Source organism: Suncus etruscus, chromosome 3 (assembly GCF_024139225.1).
Source record: "Suncus etruscus isolate mSunEtr1 chromosome 3, mSunEtr1.pri.cur, whole genome shotgun sequence".
NCBI classification, from domain to species: domain Eukaryota; kingdom Metazoa; phylum Chordata; class Mammalia; order Eulipotyphla; family Soricidae; genus Suncus; species Suncus etruscus.
In genome coordinates, this window is record NC_064850.1 from 11,129,569 (window position 1) to 11,147,645 (window position 18,077).

Below are 18,077 nucleotides of genomic sequence, written 5' to 3' on the forward strand. Positions count from 1 at the left end.
CAATTGTATTTGTCTTATTAAGAGTAAATATTTACTCATCTTTATTAAATAATTACTGTTCTGCTTATCTAGTAAGTAATTTGCTAATTTTAGACTGTACCATAAAGAGAGCTTGTTAAAACGTATTATTGGTTTCTAGTCCAGAGTTTCAGATTCAATAAATCTGCAGTTGATACAGAAAATTTGTATTTATAACTAGATTCTTGGTAGTTCCGATGTTGCTGGCCATAGACTCTATTTCCAAAAAACAAAAAACCCTTCTATTCCAGAGATTATTTATTAAAAATATTATATTGTGGGCCAGAGTGATAGCACAGCAGTAGGATGTTTGTCTTGTATGCAGCAGATCCAGAATGGACCTTGGTTTGATCTCCAGGATCCCATATGGTCCCCTGAGCCAGGAAAATTTTTGAGCACATAGCCAGGAGTAACCCCTGAGCGTTACCGAGTATGCCCCCCCCCCAAAAAAAATGTTACGGAGGCTGGAGCAATAGCACAGCGGTAGGGCATTTGCCTTGCACTTGGCTGACCCAGGACAGACCTGGTTTCGATCCCCGATGTCCCATATGGTCCCCCAAGCCAGGAGCGATTTCTGAGTGCAAAGCCAGGAGTAACCCTGAGCATCACCAGGTGTGACCAAAAATCCCCCCTAAAATATATATATAATATTATGGTATATAAGTAAAAATCAGAAGATCATATTTGGAAATAAATAAGAGTTCTTTGCTAATTTTTACATTTCTTTTGAACCATTTGGCTAGCCTAAATTGAAGAGAAGCCATTTTCTTAAAGAGGTAGCTTATATTTTATTTTTTATATAAAAATTGCATATATATATATATATACACATGAAGTTGTTAATTTTTGCAGCGTGAGTTTTACAAGTATTTTAATAGTACTAGAAGTTAATGATAAAATGTTAATATTAATGATGAACCTAAATTATATAAAATTTTCTTTCCATTCTAATATTATACAGTTAATAATTATCAATAGTTTAATCTACTAACACCAAGGACAATTGTGGGATGTGTGTTATTGGAAAAATTGAAGGAACAAATAATAGAAAGAATGAATGACATAAAGTACATCTAAAGTTATTTTCATTCAAAAGGTCTGAACTCGAGAGAAAAATGAAATGTCTGGTAGAGTTGAATTTCTTCTTAGGCATTCAAAAGATAATAGTAACTTATCATGACCAAAACTGAAGTTTGTGTTCACAGAATTTTACAAAAGGCTAGAAAACGTTGAGCAGTTTGTCAAAATTCAGCGTAATAGTAGAAACTGGACAGTAGTTCCAGGGCACTTGCCTTGCACTTAGTAAGTAGATCTGGATTCAATTTCTGGCACCTTAGTGTGATAACTGAGTGCAGAGCCAGGATAACTCATACTTCTGTATATGACCCAAAACCAAAATTTAAAAGTAGTAAATATGAAAATCTGTAAATGAATACAGATACAGCATATTTTAGAATCTTCATTACTAAGCTATACTGTCAACTACCCCAATAATAATTTATGCCATTTTATATTTGCAAAATAAATTCAACATTCCTACTTTAAATATTCTTCTCTTAAGAGCTGTTTATATCAGCTTAGCCTTAGGTCATATATGTGTAAAATGAATGCTCGTCCCTGTAATAAATGTTTAAGCAGTAAGGAATACATATTTCCTACACTGAATGCAATGCCGCTCATCTCCAGTGTTGTTTATTTGAAAAATTATATCTTGAAGATGCAATTTTTTATCTGACATTCTCATAGACAATGAATAACCCACAGGCAGAAGCTTTATTTGAAAATAAGGGAATATAGAGACTCAATTAATATTTATTGGAATACAAATATACTTGACTTATACTATTTTCTTTCTATTTATTAAAGGACAAACTTGTCTATTAAGAAAAATATAGTAAGTTTAGTAACATGTGTAATGTTGCATATTTAATAGAAATAAGACAATTGATTTTTCTGAATTTAGAATTTGTTCCTATTTTTATCTTAAAATGTTGTTTGTTTATCTAATAGTCTCCTGCAGATGGTATTTTTCCCTGGGAGTTACATAAACATGCGATTCCATTAAATTTCTACATAATCGCATACTAATATATACTATTCATTCTGTTAAAATTGTGTTTGATATGAAACCTTTATTTTTTAGAATAATATGTATTTTCTTCAATCTTATAAGGGTCATGCTATATATGTTGGCAAAAATACTAGTAATTACATTTATAAAATAATTTGTTATACAAGATATTATGCCTCAGGTAATAACACTTATGCATTATTATCACTTAAAATTATGTACATCTAGGGGCTGGAGAGATAGCATGGAGGTAAAGAGTTTGCCTTGCATGCAGAAGGTCAGTGGTTCAAATCCCAGCATCCCATATGGTCCCCCAAGCCTGCCAGGAGCAATTTCTGAGCATAGAGCCAGGAGGAACCCCTGAGTGCTGCCAGATGTGTGACCCAAAAACCAAAAAAAAATTATGTTCATCCAAAAATAATTATAAAAGTAAATTTTTATTCTTAAAAATTAAGTATAGGGGCTAGAGAGATGTTATAGCAAGCTGATCCCTTGCCTTGCATGCGACTGACCCGAATTTGATCCCTGACACTCCATATGGTCTCTCAAGTCCCACAGGAGCAACTCCTAAGAGATAGGTGTGGGGATTCCCCGAAAATAATTATTACTAAGAACATAATTGAATAGGTGATACAAGTTCAGAGGAAATAAAAATACTAAGTATTTTTTAAAAATCTATTTACTTGTAAAGAATTGTATGATACTGTTAAAATGAATTAGAAAATATTGAACTTTCTACTATTTATATGGTAAAACAACTTCCAGCACTTTAGGATACTGGGCTATGCCAGAGGAAAAATGGATGTATGTAATATTTCTGATCATGAATTAAAGGTTTTTTGGGGGAGGCTGTGTAACACCCGGCAACGCTCAGTGGTTACTCCTGGCTCTACACTCAGAAATTGCTCCTTGAGGCTCGGGAGGACCATGTGGGATGTCGGGAATCTAACCAACATTGGTCCTGGGTCAGCCGTGTGTGCATGGCAAATGCCCTACCACTGTGCTTTCTCTCTGACCCCAATGAATTAGAGTTTTATTTAAAACAATATACTTAGGACTCATCTATTTATTCATTCATCAAGCATTTAATTTCTTAGACTTATAAAAGTACGAAATGCAGTGCAAAGTTTAAAGGAGAATTAAGGGCCAGAGAGATAGCATGGAGATAAGGCATTTGCCTTGCATGTAGAAGGACGGTGGTTGAATCTCAGCATCCCTTATGGTCCCCTGAGCCTGCCAGGAGCAATTTCTGAGCATAGAGCAAGGAGGAACCCCTGAATATTGTCGGGTGTGACCAAAAAACCAAAAAAAAAAAAAAAGGCAGAATTAAAACTGAGTATGCTATTATTTCTCTCAAGAAATCAGTTGCAGATTTTGACTTACTATTGCTAATAGGCCATATCAATGCTGTTATCCTTGAACTATAAGGCTTGTGAGGTTAAAAGAAATATTTGCTTTTTAAAATGGTTTAAAATAAAAGATGAATGAAATTTTTTTAAAAGATTAGATCAACTATAACTTATTTTGACCAAAACTTAGTGCTGGTGCAACATGTCACTTAGTGCCAAATGAAAAATATTTCAAATTTATATTTCAGTGTTGATGAACTTTTATTGAAACACAGATACACATTCATTTATTTTTATTTATGGCTGCTACAGCAAATTTGAACAGGCTACTTCATGTAGACTAACATAGGACTTTTAAATTATAGTATTTTTAAGTGTATATCAATGTTTTTCGATATTTTCTGCAAAATACTTATCCTTGGCAAAATTTTATATGGCAAATCTTGAGAAGCTTGTGATTGTTTTTGTAATTCTAATATTGTTTTTATCTGCAATAAAATGTGTTGGTCATGGTAATATTAAAACAATAGCTCTATTGAACTAGGATTTTGCATAAACTATAGGAAAATTCAGAGATGCAGAATTCTTTATAAAGCAGAATGGTAAAAATGTTCAAAAGTAAATTGAATAAATTATATCATCCCTTTAAAGTCAAGGTTATATTATGCTTTTTAAGCTATACTTCCTATAATTTTTAGAAAATATTCATACACCTAGGAATGATGTCTTATTGTCTATACATACTATTAGCATATAGGATGAAAATAATAGTGAAATAATTGTCTAAAAGTGAAATAATAGTGAAATAGTGAAAACTTGTATTTTAGAGATAGATCTGAATTATATTCCAGTTGTACTACATACTACAAAATTAGGCAAATTAACCTTTCAAGCCTCACTTTTCTACTTCTCAGGGATGCTAATAATCAAGAGACCTAAAGTAATTAATAGTAATAACAAAATACATATATAGCTATCTTCAAGCTGTAGCATAAAATACCAAAAACAAGCATATCAAAAACCACATGATGCACGTATTATATCTGTGTTAAAGATGAAAGTACTTTAAACATTTTTTAAATTCTAAAAAATTTAAAAAAATATTTTAGTCTGAAGGGTAAGAAAACTTTTAAACTTAAATACAGATTGACTTAAGCTAGTTATTGACATTTATACATATTAAATTTGATTAAGTATGATACTTGTACAAAGGTACTTGGTAAATGTTTATCTTTGTTATTACCTTTTTCATCCTCATTTAGTCAATATCTATTATAGCTCCATATAATTATTCTAATAATAATTGTATTTCTGCTATCTGTTGTTACTTGCCAGCACACCTAGTATATTTTTTTTTCTTTCTCCCCTCCCCTATTAGGGCTTTAGTATGTTTATATTTGTTGGTAGGTCACACCCAGTGATACTCAAGGGTTATTCCTGACTTTGAATTCAGAAATTACTCATCAGGTTGTGGGGAACCATAGAGGATGCTGGGAAATTGAATCTGGGTTGTCTGCATGCAAGGCAAACTCCCTACCTGCTGTACTATCATTCCAGTCCTAGTGTATAGATCTTAAAGTAAATAATTTTCTTCACTCTTTCAGCAAAGCATTGGGCAAAAGAAGAAAGTGGAATTTCTATGTTCTATGTAATATAATAAATATGAATTATTAGTGAGCTTGCATGAACTACCTCTTAAAATTCTTCCAAAAATTATTTTGTTTTGAGTTTCCAACCCACAATATAAACCTCATAGAATATGACTTGAAATGATTCAGTTAGTAATATTAAGGAAAGTTTTGCAGTAATAGTGTACTTATACCTAGAGTGTATGTCTTATTTTGTATTATGAGTATACATTCTAAAATACAGAGGCTAGAATATCAGAATAATTTTATTTTTTTAAATATGTGCAATATTGAAGGTAAAATATCATTAAGTAGTAAAATCTTGTCACTGAAATGTGCAATAGTAAATATTGTGAAGCCTGTTTACACAGTTGCAGGAAATAAATTAATTATATTATTTTAAATTCTTGTCTGAAATTACAAATGTAAATTTATCTTTGTATATTATATTGATAAAATAGACACAACATTGGGGCCGGGAAGGTGGCGCTAGAGGTAAGGTGTCTGCCTTGCAAGCGCTAGCGTAGGACAGACCACGGTTCGATCCCCCGGCGTCCCATATGGTCCCCCCAAGCCAGGAGCAACTTCTGAGCACATAGCCAGGAGTAATCCCTGAGCATCAAACGGGTGTGGCCCAAAAACCAAAAAAAAAAAAAAAAAAAAAATAGACACAACATTGATTTTTCACACAAACTAGAATAAAATGACAACTAATGGATTAATGTCTGCCAAGTTCTCTATAGTTCTTAAAAAGTTATCACTGTATTACAGAAGCAGACTATCTGTGACTTTGTTATTGTTTCCCATAAAAGATTGCTGATAGGTGCAGTAGAGATAGTACATCAGGTAGAATAGAATGCTTGACTTACATGGAGCCAACCCTCGTGCAGTTTCTGTCATCATATATGATTCCCTGAGTACCAGTAGGAGTGAGCCCTGAGTAGATCCCTGAGTAGATTCAGGAGTAAGCCCTGAATTCGTGCCCTCAAGATATAGGATATAAGAAAATATATTCAGATAACAAAATTCAAATTACTGTTCTAGGCATTATTCTGATAATTCTGCCTATACTATTTTTCTCCTATTGGTAATTAGAAAAATTTCCTACAGATTGAAATAAAAGGGGCATAAGGACAGTGTTTTGTATATGGTTGATTCTAGTTTATACCCTAGTACCATATGGTGTCTGAGCATCTCTGGAGCGATAGCTCCTCAACCTTAGATTAAACCACCAATTTAGTTGGCTGAGAACCATTAGGAAGGACTCCTGGGCTTTCTTGAACTCCTGTAATAAAAACAACACACACACACACACACACACACACACACACACACACACACACAAAAGGTGAGAAAATATCTAAAGAAAAGGATAAATATTTCAAATAAACATTAAATATAATCATTACAAATGAGAAAATACAGAAAGAATCAAGTTCATTCATATAAAACTGAGTAATACTCTTACTAAATAAAATACTGAGTAAAATTGACTGCCATATGTGATAACAGAAAGAAATAAAATTGTTAGAAACATGAAGCTTGAAAACAAGCTATTGTCAGTTTTATTGAAAAAGACTAAATGACAAAGGCAACAATGCAGAAAGGTTGATTTTACTGGAGATGATTGACATATAAGAAATATAATTCTCAAAGATGGCATTATAGCGCTTAATTGTGTTGGATAATGTGTTTTCCTCTTAGGATTTTTATCTCTTACCATATTGGAGTAAAGCACAATATTACATGTTTGCATGTAATAATTCTCAAGGTGAAACATTAAGGAGAAGATGGTACAGTTTTGATTAGCAGATGATTTTGAATTGGGTTTTGCATACTTTTAGAAAATGATTTCTACAAAATAAAAGTTTAAATATTGTAATAATGGAGTCTTACTATAGTGTTGCTTGCTGTATGTTAGGAGTGCAAGTTTATAGTATTCTTCTACTATGAGTCTTCTACTACTATACTTCCACCATGAAGTTACTTTAGTATAGTCCCCATTATTATGGTTTAGAAGAGACAGTCTTTACTCCAAGATTGCTAAGCAGGGTATTTTGAATTTGGCTAATTGTGATATTTTGAATGTGTGTTCTGTTTGTTGACACTGTTTACTTTTCCTCATTCTCTTAGTCTCTACTGTTTTCAAAATTTATCCCATGTCTTACAATATGCTTTTTCCTGTGTACTAGGCAAATAATTCTCCCCTTAGATTTTAAATAATAAAAGATGAAAAAACTACTCATATAATATTAAGTGCAAATTCTAGTTTATATCACATTTCTCCATTGCAGTATATTGGACAAAAACAATATCAACATAATATAGTTTATATTTGTTCAAACTTAAGATAAACTTAGTTATTCTTTCTTCTAAGCATGAAAATATTTTATGGGACAAGGATAAGCAAACTTATTATTATTATTATATTATTTACATGTTCTGATAAAGAATATTTAGAATTTAGGCTGCCGCGGTGGCACTAGAGGTAAGGTGTCTGTCTTGCTAGCTCTGCCTAGGACAGACCTCGGTTCAATCCCCTGGCGTCCCAAATGGTCCCCCAAGCCAGGAACGACTTCTGAGCACATAGCCAGGAGTAACCCCTGAGCGTCACCAGGTGTGGCCCAAAAACAAAAACAAAAAGAATATTTAGTGCTCGCTTCGGCAGCACATATACTAAAATTGGAACGATACAGAGAAGATTAGCATGGCCCCTGTGCAAGGATGACACGCAAATTCGTGAATCGTTCCATATTTTAAAAAAAAAAAGAATATTTAGAATTTAGGGGCTATTTTTCATATAAAATTATAAATTTTTTAGTACAGAGTCTGTGCAGAAGCTCTGTATAACAAAGTCCACTTTAAGATAGTTTAAATGAATGAACCTTGCTATGCGCAGATAAAAGCTTATTTATAGATACTGAAATTGGGTTTAATATAATGATCATGTCATGAAATAAATCTGCTCTTAATATTTTTCAAAATTATCAAGTCAATAGATTTTATGTTGTGTAGAAAACAGTAGGCAGTACATATCCCTCTGGTTATGTGTTTTGCCAACCCCAATGATAGAGCATTTTAATTCTGTAATCTACTTGCATCTATTTTGGTAATCAAAACTTCATGGAGATCCTGGAGAAATAGGACAGCAAGTTTAGAGCTTGCCTTGAATGCAGACAGCCTTGCCACCATATATGATGCCTTAAGTGCCACCAGGGCTTATCCCTAAGCTCAAAGCCAGGAGTAAGCCAGGAGTACCACCAGTGTGGGTTCCCTCTCCTCCTCCCAAAATAAAAGTGTGTGGGTATGTGAGTTTTCAGAAAAATATTCTGAAATTTTAAGACTATATAGGAGGCACCACCAGAAGAAAGACATTTTATAAATTAAGATAGGTCCCACGTGCCTACAGTTCATATGCATTGATCAAGTTATTGAGGAAACAGGCCTGGAATGATAGTTCAGTGGGTAGGGCACTTGCCTTGCACATGACCATCCCAGGTTTGATTCCTGAAGTCCCATATGATACCTTGAAATCTGCAAGGAGTAATTCCTGACTGCCTATCCTGTGCACAGTCAGGTATTTCCCACCCAAAAATGTTACTGGGAACACAGCAATGAACAGATACATTAAAAGTCCCTTACTCTCTCTCTCTCTCTCTATCTCTCTCTCTCTTTTTCTTGGGGGGGTCACACCCAGCAGCGTTCAGGGGTTACTCCTGGCTCTACACTCTGAAATCACTCCTGGCAGGCTCAGGGGACCATATGGTATGCCAGGATTCGAACCACTGTCCTTCTGCATGCAAGGCAAACTCCCTTCCTCCATGCTATCTCTGGCCCCAAAAGTCCCTTTCTTAATAGACTTTGTATTTTATTGAGGCAATGCAAACATAAGCAAAACAAAATAAAAACTAGAAGATAAAAATTAACTAAGGATGTGCATAGTGCTGATAGTAAAAGAAAGTTGTAATTTTAAATAGAGCCATTAAAGAATAGCTCATTAGTAAATAAATAACATCGGAGTAGACACCCTAATGTGCCAGAAAACATGCCATGAATCGTGCAGCAACATTACCTTTAGTATAATGGAGAGTTTTGAGCAAAGATATGAATATATTTGATATGTGTAACAAGAAAACTTTTAAACTATTGAAATAATTCTGATGGAAATTGATAGGGACTTAAATCAAAGATGAAGATTGCAGTGATTTAAAAAAAGCATTCATTATTGAGCATTTTTAAAATATTGGCAATGGAGTAATTTTTATTTAGGTAATTGATTAGAAAAGTGCTTTTTATTGATATGGAGACATCTGAGAAAGACCAGGTAGAGAATGAAAATGAGTTTTATGTTGGTCTTAGAAATTTTAACTACCTTTAGATATCCAAGTAGAGGTGATAAATTGGCAATTACACAGCTGGAGCTTAGAGAAGTTTGGACTAGTGGAATTATTTATTGGGAATTACTAACATCTTAATGTAATTAAAACCCATGAAAATTGATGAGATCACTAAGGCCTTGTGTTTATTTAGATTAAATAAGTACTCAGGTATTTAGATTTCTCATCCACTTTTGAAGAGGAAGCTAGTTACTGCCTCTTATCCTCTACTCACTCTAAAAGGGTGGGAAAGATTCTAATTAATCAGAAATCTTACAAAAGGATTGCCAATTATTTGGCTATCCTCAAATTTTGCTATGGTGTAAACCCGGGACTGAATTTTCCCAAGTACCTCCTTGCTGGAAACTGTTTGCACTGGAGGTAAGTGTGAAAGGGGAGGTTGTGGGAAATTATGGGTTGAGGGCTTCCTAAACCTTTCCCAAACCTCAGAAATGTCTTAAATTCCGAGGAACGGAGAAGGTTCAGGCTGGTTCTTATTCCCCTGAACCAGTTCATAGAGCCCTAAATTTGACCTGCTTTCCTCAAACTGGGAGTCAGAAATCCCTTTTCTCTTCTGTTTTTCTGCTGCAGAAATTCCCAACATTCCCATTTTGTGGGCTCCAGAAAGGGGTAAGCGAAGACTTCAATCCCAGCCAATCATTTCCAAATTAATAATTTTTTAGTGTTTTGGTTTATTTTATCATCATAAAGAAATGCTTGGACCCATTTTTCTCATTTGTTTAATTTCCTTGTGAATTGTTATGTATCTATGTTCTAGGGTCATTCCGTATCCCTAAGCAATAGAGTTCAGATCCATCTGCTATTACCATTTGTGTGCTGTTCTCTTGTGGATTCTCATATGCAGTTTATTGATGACTGTTTTCTAGATGGAAGAAACCCAAATTAAGGGATTGCTTCACTCTCAACCTCGTATCTTGCAGAATGATGTTTTATTCCCCTGCTGACATCTTTTTACTATCCTACCAAATGCTTCTGATATTGCTTTTCTGCTGTCCTGTCTTCTTGCTTTGATTGGCTTTGATTTTTGCCACTCCTTTTTGCTCTACTTTACTCATCTGCTGAATGATTTGCATTCTTCATTCACTGCTGCTTTGTCAATCAGCAAATGGCCTAGTTTTGCTATATCCATCTGCTGATCAGCATTTAAAACTACCCAGAATTGTAATTTTACCGTCCTCCAATACCATGGCCTTCTAAGCACTTTGCCATCTGCTTGCCTGATCTTGCTTGTAATACAGTAAATAGGGTCAGAATGTTTAGCATTTGTATTTTCTCGACTTGCCTTGTGTCACAAAATTACATTGCTGACTGATTTTGCTTGTACCTCTCCTTTCTACTTATTTGCTGCATATGGCTGTCCTATTAATTAACTTGAGGCATTGCATTGTCTCCTGTGTACTCTGCCTTGCAATTTACTTATTGACCCATATTGCCTCTTTTATATTTCTCTGCATCTTATAAACACTGGCATATTTTCCCTGTTGTCTTATAACTGATAAGATTTTATTTCCAAGGAAAGAATTGTCTACTTATTATCCAAACATATCTTAGATATATAAAAGTGCTTCACTATTTAACAATACATTCTAGTTTACTCCAAGTTAACTTCAAAATTTATTATCACCCTTCCTTTCAGCTTATTTATATTCCATATTTTTTATTTAGAATAGTTTTTCTAATTAATTTATCATATTTTCTTCTGTTGCCTTTTCATGTCATTTATTATAAACTTCTGTTCTTTGATATAGGATCTTTCAATAATTTTATGTACTATTTTTTCTAATTAATTTCCCAACACTTTATATCAATAAATTATTCCCATTCTATTCTTTAGTAATAACAGAATAATTTTTGAAAACTTTAAAGTATCATATCTAAAAATAATAAACTTACTTATTTTATATTTTATTATAGTTCAAATAAAAATAATTTTCTGCTCTGTTTCATTTTTTCCTTTGAGCATATCATTTATCAGTTACCCCATAATTTGTATAACATTAGTTCTTTAGAGAGCTTTTTGATGATTTATTTTTTTCTTTTTAAACAATCTATTCTTATGTGTGATTAACTTTTAAAATGGAAATTTTCCCATTATTGGATAAATACTTAGCATAGAAAAGAGCTTGAAATATAAAGTTATTTGTACTGTAAGTCTTTTTGTCTTTTCTGCAATATTTAAATGAGTGAAAGATCAAAGGAAAAACAAAATTTTGTTGCAATTTACAATCTCAAGGATCTAAAAATACTTATAGTGAGATATGTAGTTGAACATGCAGGAGTGTGTGTGTATAGATTTGAAATGTTTTTTGTTGTCTCCCCAACATCATGTGCTTATGTGTGGAAAAAGCTGAGCATTCATAACTAAATTTCATTTTTACTGAGGAAAAAGGAAAAATAAAACAATAATGATAAATTTAGGGATAATAAAAAATATGGACAAGGTTTTCCCCTTTTTAAATAATAGAGATAAAATTAGTACAAAAAGACTAAGGAAAGTCAAGAAAACAAACCACCATTGTAGTACTTTTATTTTTGGTGACAAAATATGAAATTCTGTTTTGCCATTTTAAGTGTACTTAGTGACAGTATATTTACAAATTTGTGTAACCATCCCTGTATTTTACGACTTTTATCATCACAAATAGAAACAAATTAAACACTAAGTCCCCATTCTTTTAATCCTCTTTTGGTAAACTTTACTTTCTGTCTTTGATTTTTGCCTCTTCTAGCTACCCAGTGTAGGTGTAATTATAGTTTTGTTTATGACTGACTTACTTGGCATAATATTTTAGGGGTCTTCCATGTAAATCATGTTACAATTTTATTCCTTTTTAAAACTACTATTGCACTGACATGATTAACCACAATTTATCTCTTGATCTGTTGATGGAAAACAATATATTTTCCCTTTTTGGAAATTATTAATAATGCTGAACAATGATACCCACATATCAGTTTTTATATTGTTTTGGTATATATACATAAGTAACATATATATGTATATTAACTTTAGAGAAACTGGAATGTCATAGAGATGGAATATATAATGTGAACTTTAAAGAGTAGGTATTTGAAGGGTCCGGAGAGATGGCATGGAAGTAGTGAGTTTGCCTTGCATGCAGAAGGACAGTGGTTTAAATCCTGTCATTCCATATGGTCCCCCAAGCCTGCCAAGAGCGGTTTCTCAGCATAGAGCCAGGAATGACCCCGGATCGCTGCCTAATGTGACCCAAAACAAACAAAAAAGAAGAAAAAGAGGAGACATTGAAAAGCAAGATTTAAATAGAAATAGGATGTTTAAAGGAACAAGAAACTGGAACTGGAATTCATTTCAGTTTACTTTCCTTCAATCCTACTCAGATTTACTCTGTAAATTACTATCTACAGAGTTTTTTTCTGAAAAGATTTCTAGACTCAGCCATCAGAGATACTGACTCAGTAGGTTGGAAATTCATTATGATTATTTTAATCTACTAATAAAGCACAGTGAGATCAATGGAATTTTATATTATAGTGTCCCTTACCTTACACTATCAAAGTCAAGAATAGTTGGTCAAAAGTAGACATTGCATTAGCAAAGTCAAAAATAGTTTATCATTTCTTCAAAGAGTTTTAAAATGGGGTAGCCAAGTATGCAATCATTGTGGATATAGGGATTAAGATTTTGATCCATTGTGTTGTAATATGCTCACTTGTTTAGAAGTATTTTGTTTTACTCATTTCCTAATGTAAACTATCAAATGTTAAAAATTATTTGAGTGACTGTTCTCAGTTCATAATATCAAAGATATTATCTAGGTTAGAATATTTTATGTAGAAAAGAAGTTAATTCATGAGTATAACATTTCTTTAAGCATCTATTAGAGGCTTGTTTTATGTCAGGTAGTATCTTAGGAGTATGTGATACAATGACAAGACCTTGCTCTTGGCTAGAGAGATAGTACAGCAGGTAAGGCACCTGCCTTTCATGTGACTAACCCACTTGCTTTGTGCATGGGACCACTTTGCCTTATTACCGCCAGAAGTGACCTCATGAGCACAAAAGTTGTGACCATATGCCCATACACACAAACCCCAAAAGGCCTTGTACTAAAGGATCTTACATTTCAAGACAAGAAAAAGAAACTTAACCAAAAATTTATTCTAATACTATACACGAGGTAATTCTTTCGTTTTTAATGGAAAATGATAAGTGAGAGTATTTTATTTTATATATAAATAACCAAGCATCATTGATTTGTGAACACAACTATGTTGGGTATTAATGCTTCATCATAGTTTACATACATCTGATAATTCAAAAACCAATATGATGAATTATCTTTAAGGCTTATGGTTATCTGTGGCATATTTCATTGGTAATTTATTAATAATGATTATTGCTAAAGCCATTGTAATATTTATAGTAAAATAAAAGAAAATGATTAGAGTATATAATTAATGTTCAGGAATTTGTCCTTAATGTTAACACAATGAGATAGAATTTCCTACTAAAACTGAAAATATCTATGAATTTAATTAGTTTCAGTAACTGGAGTTCACTTGAATTAGAAAATTTATTCAGATTCATTAGGTTTTAGGGGTTTTGATTTTGTTGTTTTTTTACTTTATTGTTTGAGACTGAATTTGTCTTCATACTTATGTGGATCTTCAAATTTAAGATTAAGTAGCTTCATCCCTATAAGTCACTTCTTTATACTTATTTATTTAAATATTTTTATTGAAGAGTTAAAGTCCTACCTTTAAGATAAGTTTCAGTAACCCATTTTCCTTTCATTTCCTTATATTTACTAAAGCTCTTTTCTTGAATATTGTGACTATGGGAAAATCAAAACTTTCATGTTAGAGGAGCATTAAAATAAAAATTGCCTCCAGATTTAACTTACTATCTTAATAATGAATAATTTATTATTGTTACAATTTAGGTCAAATATTACTGTATTATTAACATTTATTATTTTCATTTAGTTTATTTAGTTACCTAACACCAAAGTGCCAAGGACCTTGCACTACTATCCCTAGTTACTTGGAGTTCACCCAAATCAATAAGGGTTTTTAAATATTTTAATTTACTCACCTTTATATTGAAAAACATTTTGAAGCAAACATTTTTTTAGTTTAAGGTTGAGAATAAAATAAAATATAAAAATGACAATTTATTAAGCTTATTAATAATAAAATTTTCTTGGAATCTCTAAGTATTTTTGTATTGTTTTGGGGACCATACCTAGCTATGCTCTGGGCTCTTGGCTGTATATTCTGGGATCACACCAATCGTCTCAGGAATCACTCCCATCAGGATTCTGGGGATCATTTGAGGTGCCAGATATGAAACCCAGGTCAGCCACCTGCAAAGCAGGTGTCCCACTTACTGAATTATTACTCTGGCTCCTCTAAAATTGTGTTTTTATTTTTGAAAAACTATATTGAAAATAAAATTATATATTATATTTTATTCCTGAGAAAATTCATTCATTCATTATCTCTTCCAACACTTATTGGACTTTAGATATTTTTATACTTATGAATGTTTTTAAATGTTTCTCTAAATTTCCCTGAAACAGTAGATTCATTGTAGGAATCTACTCACTAACAAAAGATTATCATGTAAATTGTCTTAATCCTTATTCCCTCTTAAAGATCTAAGAAGCCTTTCATAGGAAGTATAAGTTCTTCACATGAACATTTGTGGGTTGTAGTTTCACTCTTTCAGTTTTGAAAATAAACAATGGCAATTGCAGGCACTGGGATATATTTGTCCAGCTCTCTTTTCCCTGCACTAAAGACTCTTCTAGCCATCAATATTTTAGTGTTGTTTGCAATGCTAATACATTACACCTAAGGCTCAAAGGTGGGTAAGAGAGAGACAGACAGAGAGAGATATCTTTGAATAAAATTAATTTTTATAGATGCAGAAAAATGTGGTACAAACTTCCTATATATTTAAGTCTTTAATTTCATAAACATCAAAATTAATCTTCAAAAGTTCACTATTTTAAAATTTGTGTTTGTACTAAGGGTTCCAAAATCTTGCTTTGTATGTAAACGGCTTTAAGTTCAATCCTTAGCAATACATGACTCACAGAGTTTGCCAGGTATGTCCCAGGCAGTCTCTGCATAGATTTAGGATAGCCTAGATGGCTGTGGTCCCAGTACTGCTAGAACCAGTCAGCTCTAGATCACTGGATCCTAGCTTTGAATCTAATTCAGTTTACTCAGTATGACTGATAATGGTCTCCAGGACACTGGAGCATTACATAGGAGGCCACTGAAAAAATATTTTACATGTTTACAAAATATAAAACACTCCCATTTTTTTCTTTCTTTCTAAAGGTGTTTAGATCTATTGCAATCAAATGTTTAGTATGTAAACATTCAGTAAATAAAACTGAAAGAAGTGTTATTCATGCCACATTAGCAGCATAAAATGGTTTCTTTGGTTTTTGCTCAATTATATTATAGTAGTATTTACTTTGCAATGTAAAAATTTCTTTAGTAAGCTCTTATAAATATATAAAAGTTTATTTTCTCGTGAACCACCCAGTGCCTTCCTGTCAAAATGAAGACACAGTATTATCTCTTGGGACCAGAAAAATAATACAGTGGGTACGGTGCTTGCCTCATACGTGGCTGACTTTGGTTCTATCCCTGGCATCCCACATGATCCTCCAGGACTGTCAGAAATGACACCTGAGCTCAGATCCAGAAGTAAACCCTAAGCACAGCAGGAATGCCCCCACACATACACACACTTACACAAGCACACAAAAGAAATAGGTCTGTAGAATTATTTCTTAGGGGGGGATAAGGTGCTTGCCTTGCATGTTGCTAATCCTGGTTTGCTCTTCATTCAGCTCCACATATGGTTTGCTGAATGATCCCTGAATGAGCCAGGAATAAGCCCTGAGAATAGTTGAGAGTAGTGTAACCACTTCAAACTTCAAACAACTCTCCTTAAAAAAAAAAAAAAAAAAAAAAAAAAGATAGATCTGCAGAGATTAGAAGGGTTATGTGCTTTCATTGCATTGTGGCTAACCCCAATTTGAACCCTGGCACCACATATTTTCTTCAGAGAACCATCAGGAGTGTTTCCTGAGCAGAGAGCAAGGAGTAAGCCTTGGGTACACACAGATGTGGCCCACAAACAAACAACACATACACACAAAGTGAGATAGATTTTATGAAAGATGATATTAGTTTCCTGGTTCTCATAGAGATTAGGTAGAAATGAAAGTTAAACAAATAAATAAAAACCTTGCCTTTAAATTTTCATTCTTTGTTATTAGTGCTGGTAATATTAGAATCACAAGAAATTTGTAAAAAAAAAAAAGTAGGTGTTCAATCAAAGCATAAAATAGTGATCTTTTTATTGAGTCACAGATATTAAGGATGGAAATTTTTCTGTAAAACAGTTTAGGAAAAGAGGACAGGAAATGTGTTTTACTTCTTGCCTTTATTTACCTTTTAATATAGTTTTTAAGACTTCTTTTTTCTGAATATATATTTCTAAATATATATTTCTAATTACATGTTTTTAATAAAAATAAATGGGGATGGGGTCAGAGAAAAAATATGGAAGGTAGGCTGCTTGCCTTGCATACAGATTCGATCCTCCACAATCTAATATGGTCCCTCTTATCTCCTCAGTAGTGATCCCTGAGCACAGAGCCAGGTGTGCCCAAAAAGAAAGAAAGAGAAAAAACTAGAGTAAATTAAAAATCAATAAAATGCAAATTTTTGAGTCTCAAATTAATGAGTAGATTAATTTTTGTAATAAAACCCCACCCATGTGGATTCCTATCTTAGGTTCTTATCTTGGATTTCAACTCAAGGACTATAGGTACTAAAGTTTTTATATGTGTTGTGAGAAGTACTTTATATAATAATTGTATATTCTTCACACCAAAACTACATAGCAAATATTGAATAAGAAAATTTGAAAGATGAAATAATTAAATTATTAATCTATATGACAGAGGTAATAGACTAATAAAACCAAAATTTAAACCGTGCTGTTTAAGAATTTGTTACTAATCACTCTTCCTTTGCATAAAAACTAAGCTTAGGAAGTCAGAGAGCTAGTAGAGAAATTAAAACGAAAGCTTTGAATACTGTATACTCTAGTTTTCTTCCAGTGCCATATGGTTCCCCAGGCTTCATTTGTTACAGTGAGGCATGTCTTCAGCAACCACTAGTAATTGCCCGAGTATCCCAGTGATGGTCTTGATAATTCCTGGCACCACTGAATATAAACAATACTATATCCTTACAACTTTCATTGAACACCAGCCTGGAAGAACCTCTAAGGCCCCCTGAGCATCATGTGGGAGGCCTCCTGAAATAGTAATCTTTTTATATTTAATTACTATGCCAAATGATTAGATTTACCGATCACTACAGAATACAAAGATGTAATGATTAAATCGCCTCTCCTTTCATGAATCATTTGGGTCCTTTTTTTCTTCCGTTTCTGTTGTTGCTTGTACAATGGTTGGGACACAAACATTTGATTGTAATGCTCTCATACTTGGTTGTGATGCTTTTTGTAGGTTGCATATTTGAAATCAGCATACTCTTTAGTTGTGCTTGCACACATTATTTTAGTATTTGCTGG

At 33.0% G+C, this 18,077-nt stretch overlaps 1 protein-coding gene and 1 non-coding gene across 14 annotated transcripts in view; both read left to right on the top strand.

Moving 5' to 3' along the window:
• Positions 1-18,077, top strand: part of GPHN (gephyrin) — a 398,145-nt gene that overhangs the window by 148,031 nt on the left and 232,037 nt on the right. For 6 of the 13 annotated variants that reach the window (XM_049770336.1, XM_049770338.1, XM_049770337.1 and 3 more), the window contains exon 5: positions 10,034-10,072. The exons of the other annotated variants lie outside the window; for them this stretch is intronic. In XM_049770336.1, coding sequence (XP_049626293.1) covers positions 10,034-10,072 — 39 coding nt within the window. The remainder of the gene's footprint in view (positions 1-10,033; positions 10,073-18,077) is intronic. 13 annotated transcript variants of the gene reach the window in all.
• Positions 7,719-7,825, top strand: LOC126005590 (U6 spliceosomal RNA). The gene has a single exon (XR_007494637.1). It is a non-coding gene; the product is annotated as a U6 spliceosomal RNA (small nuclear RNA).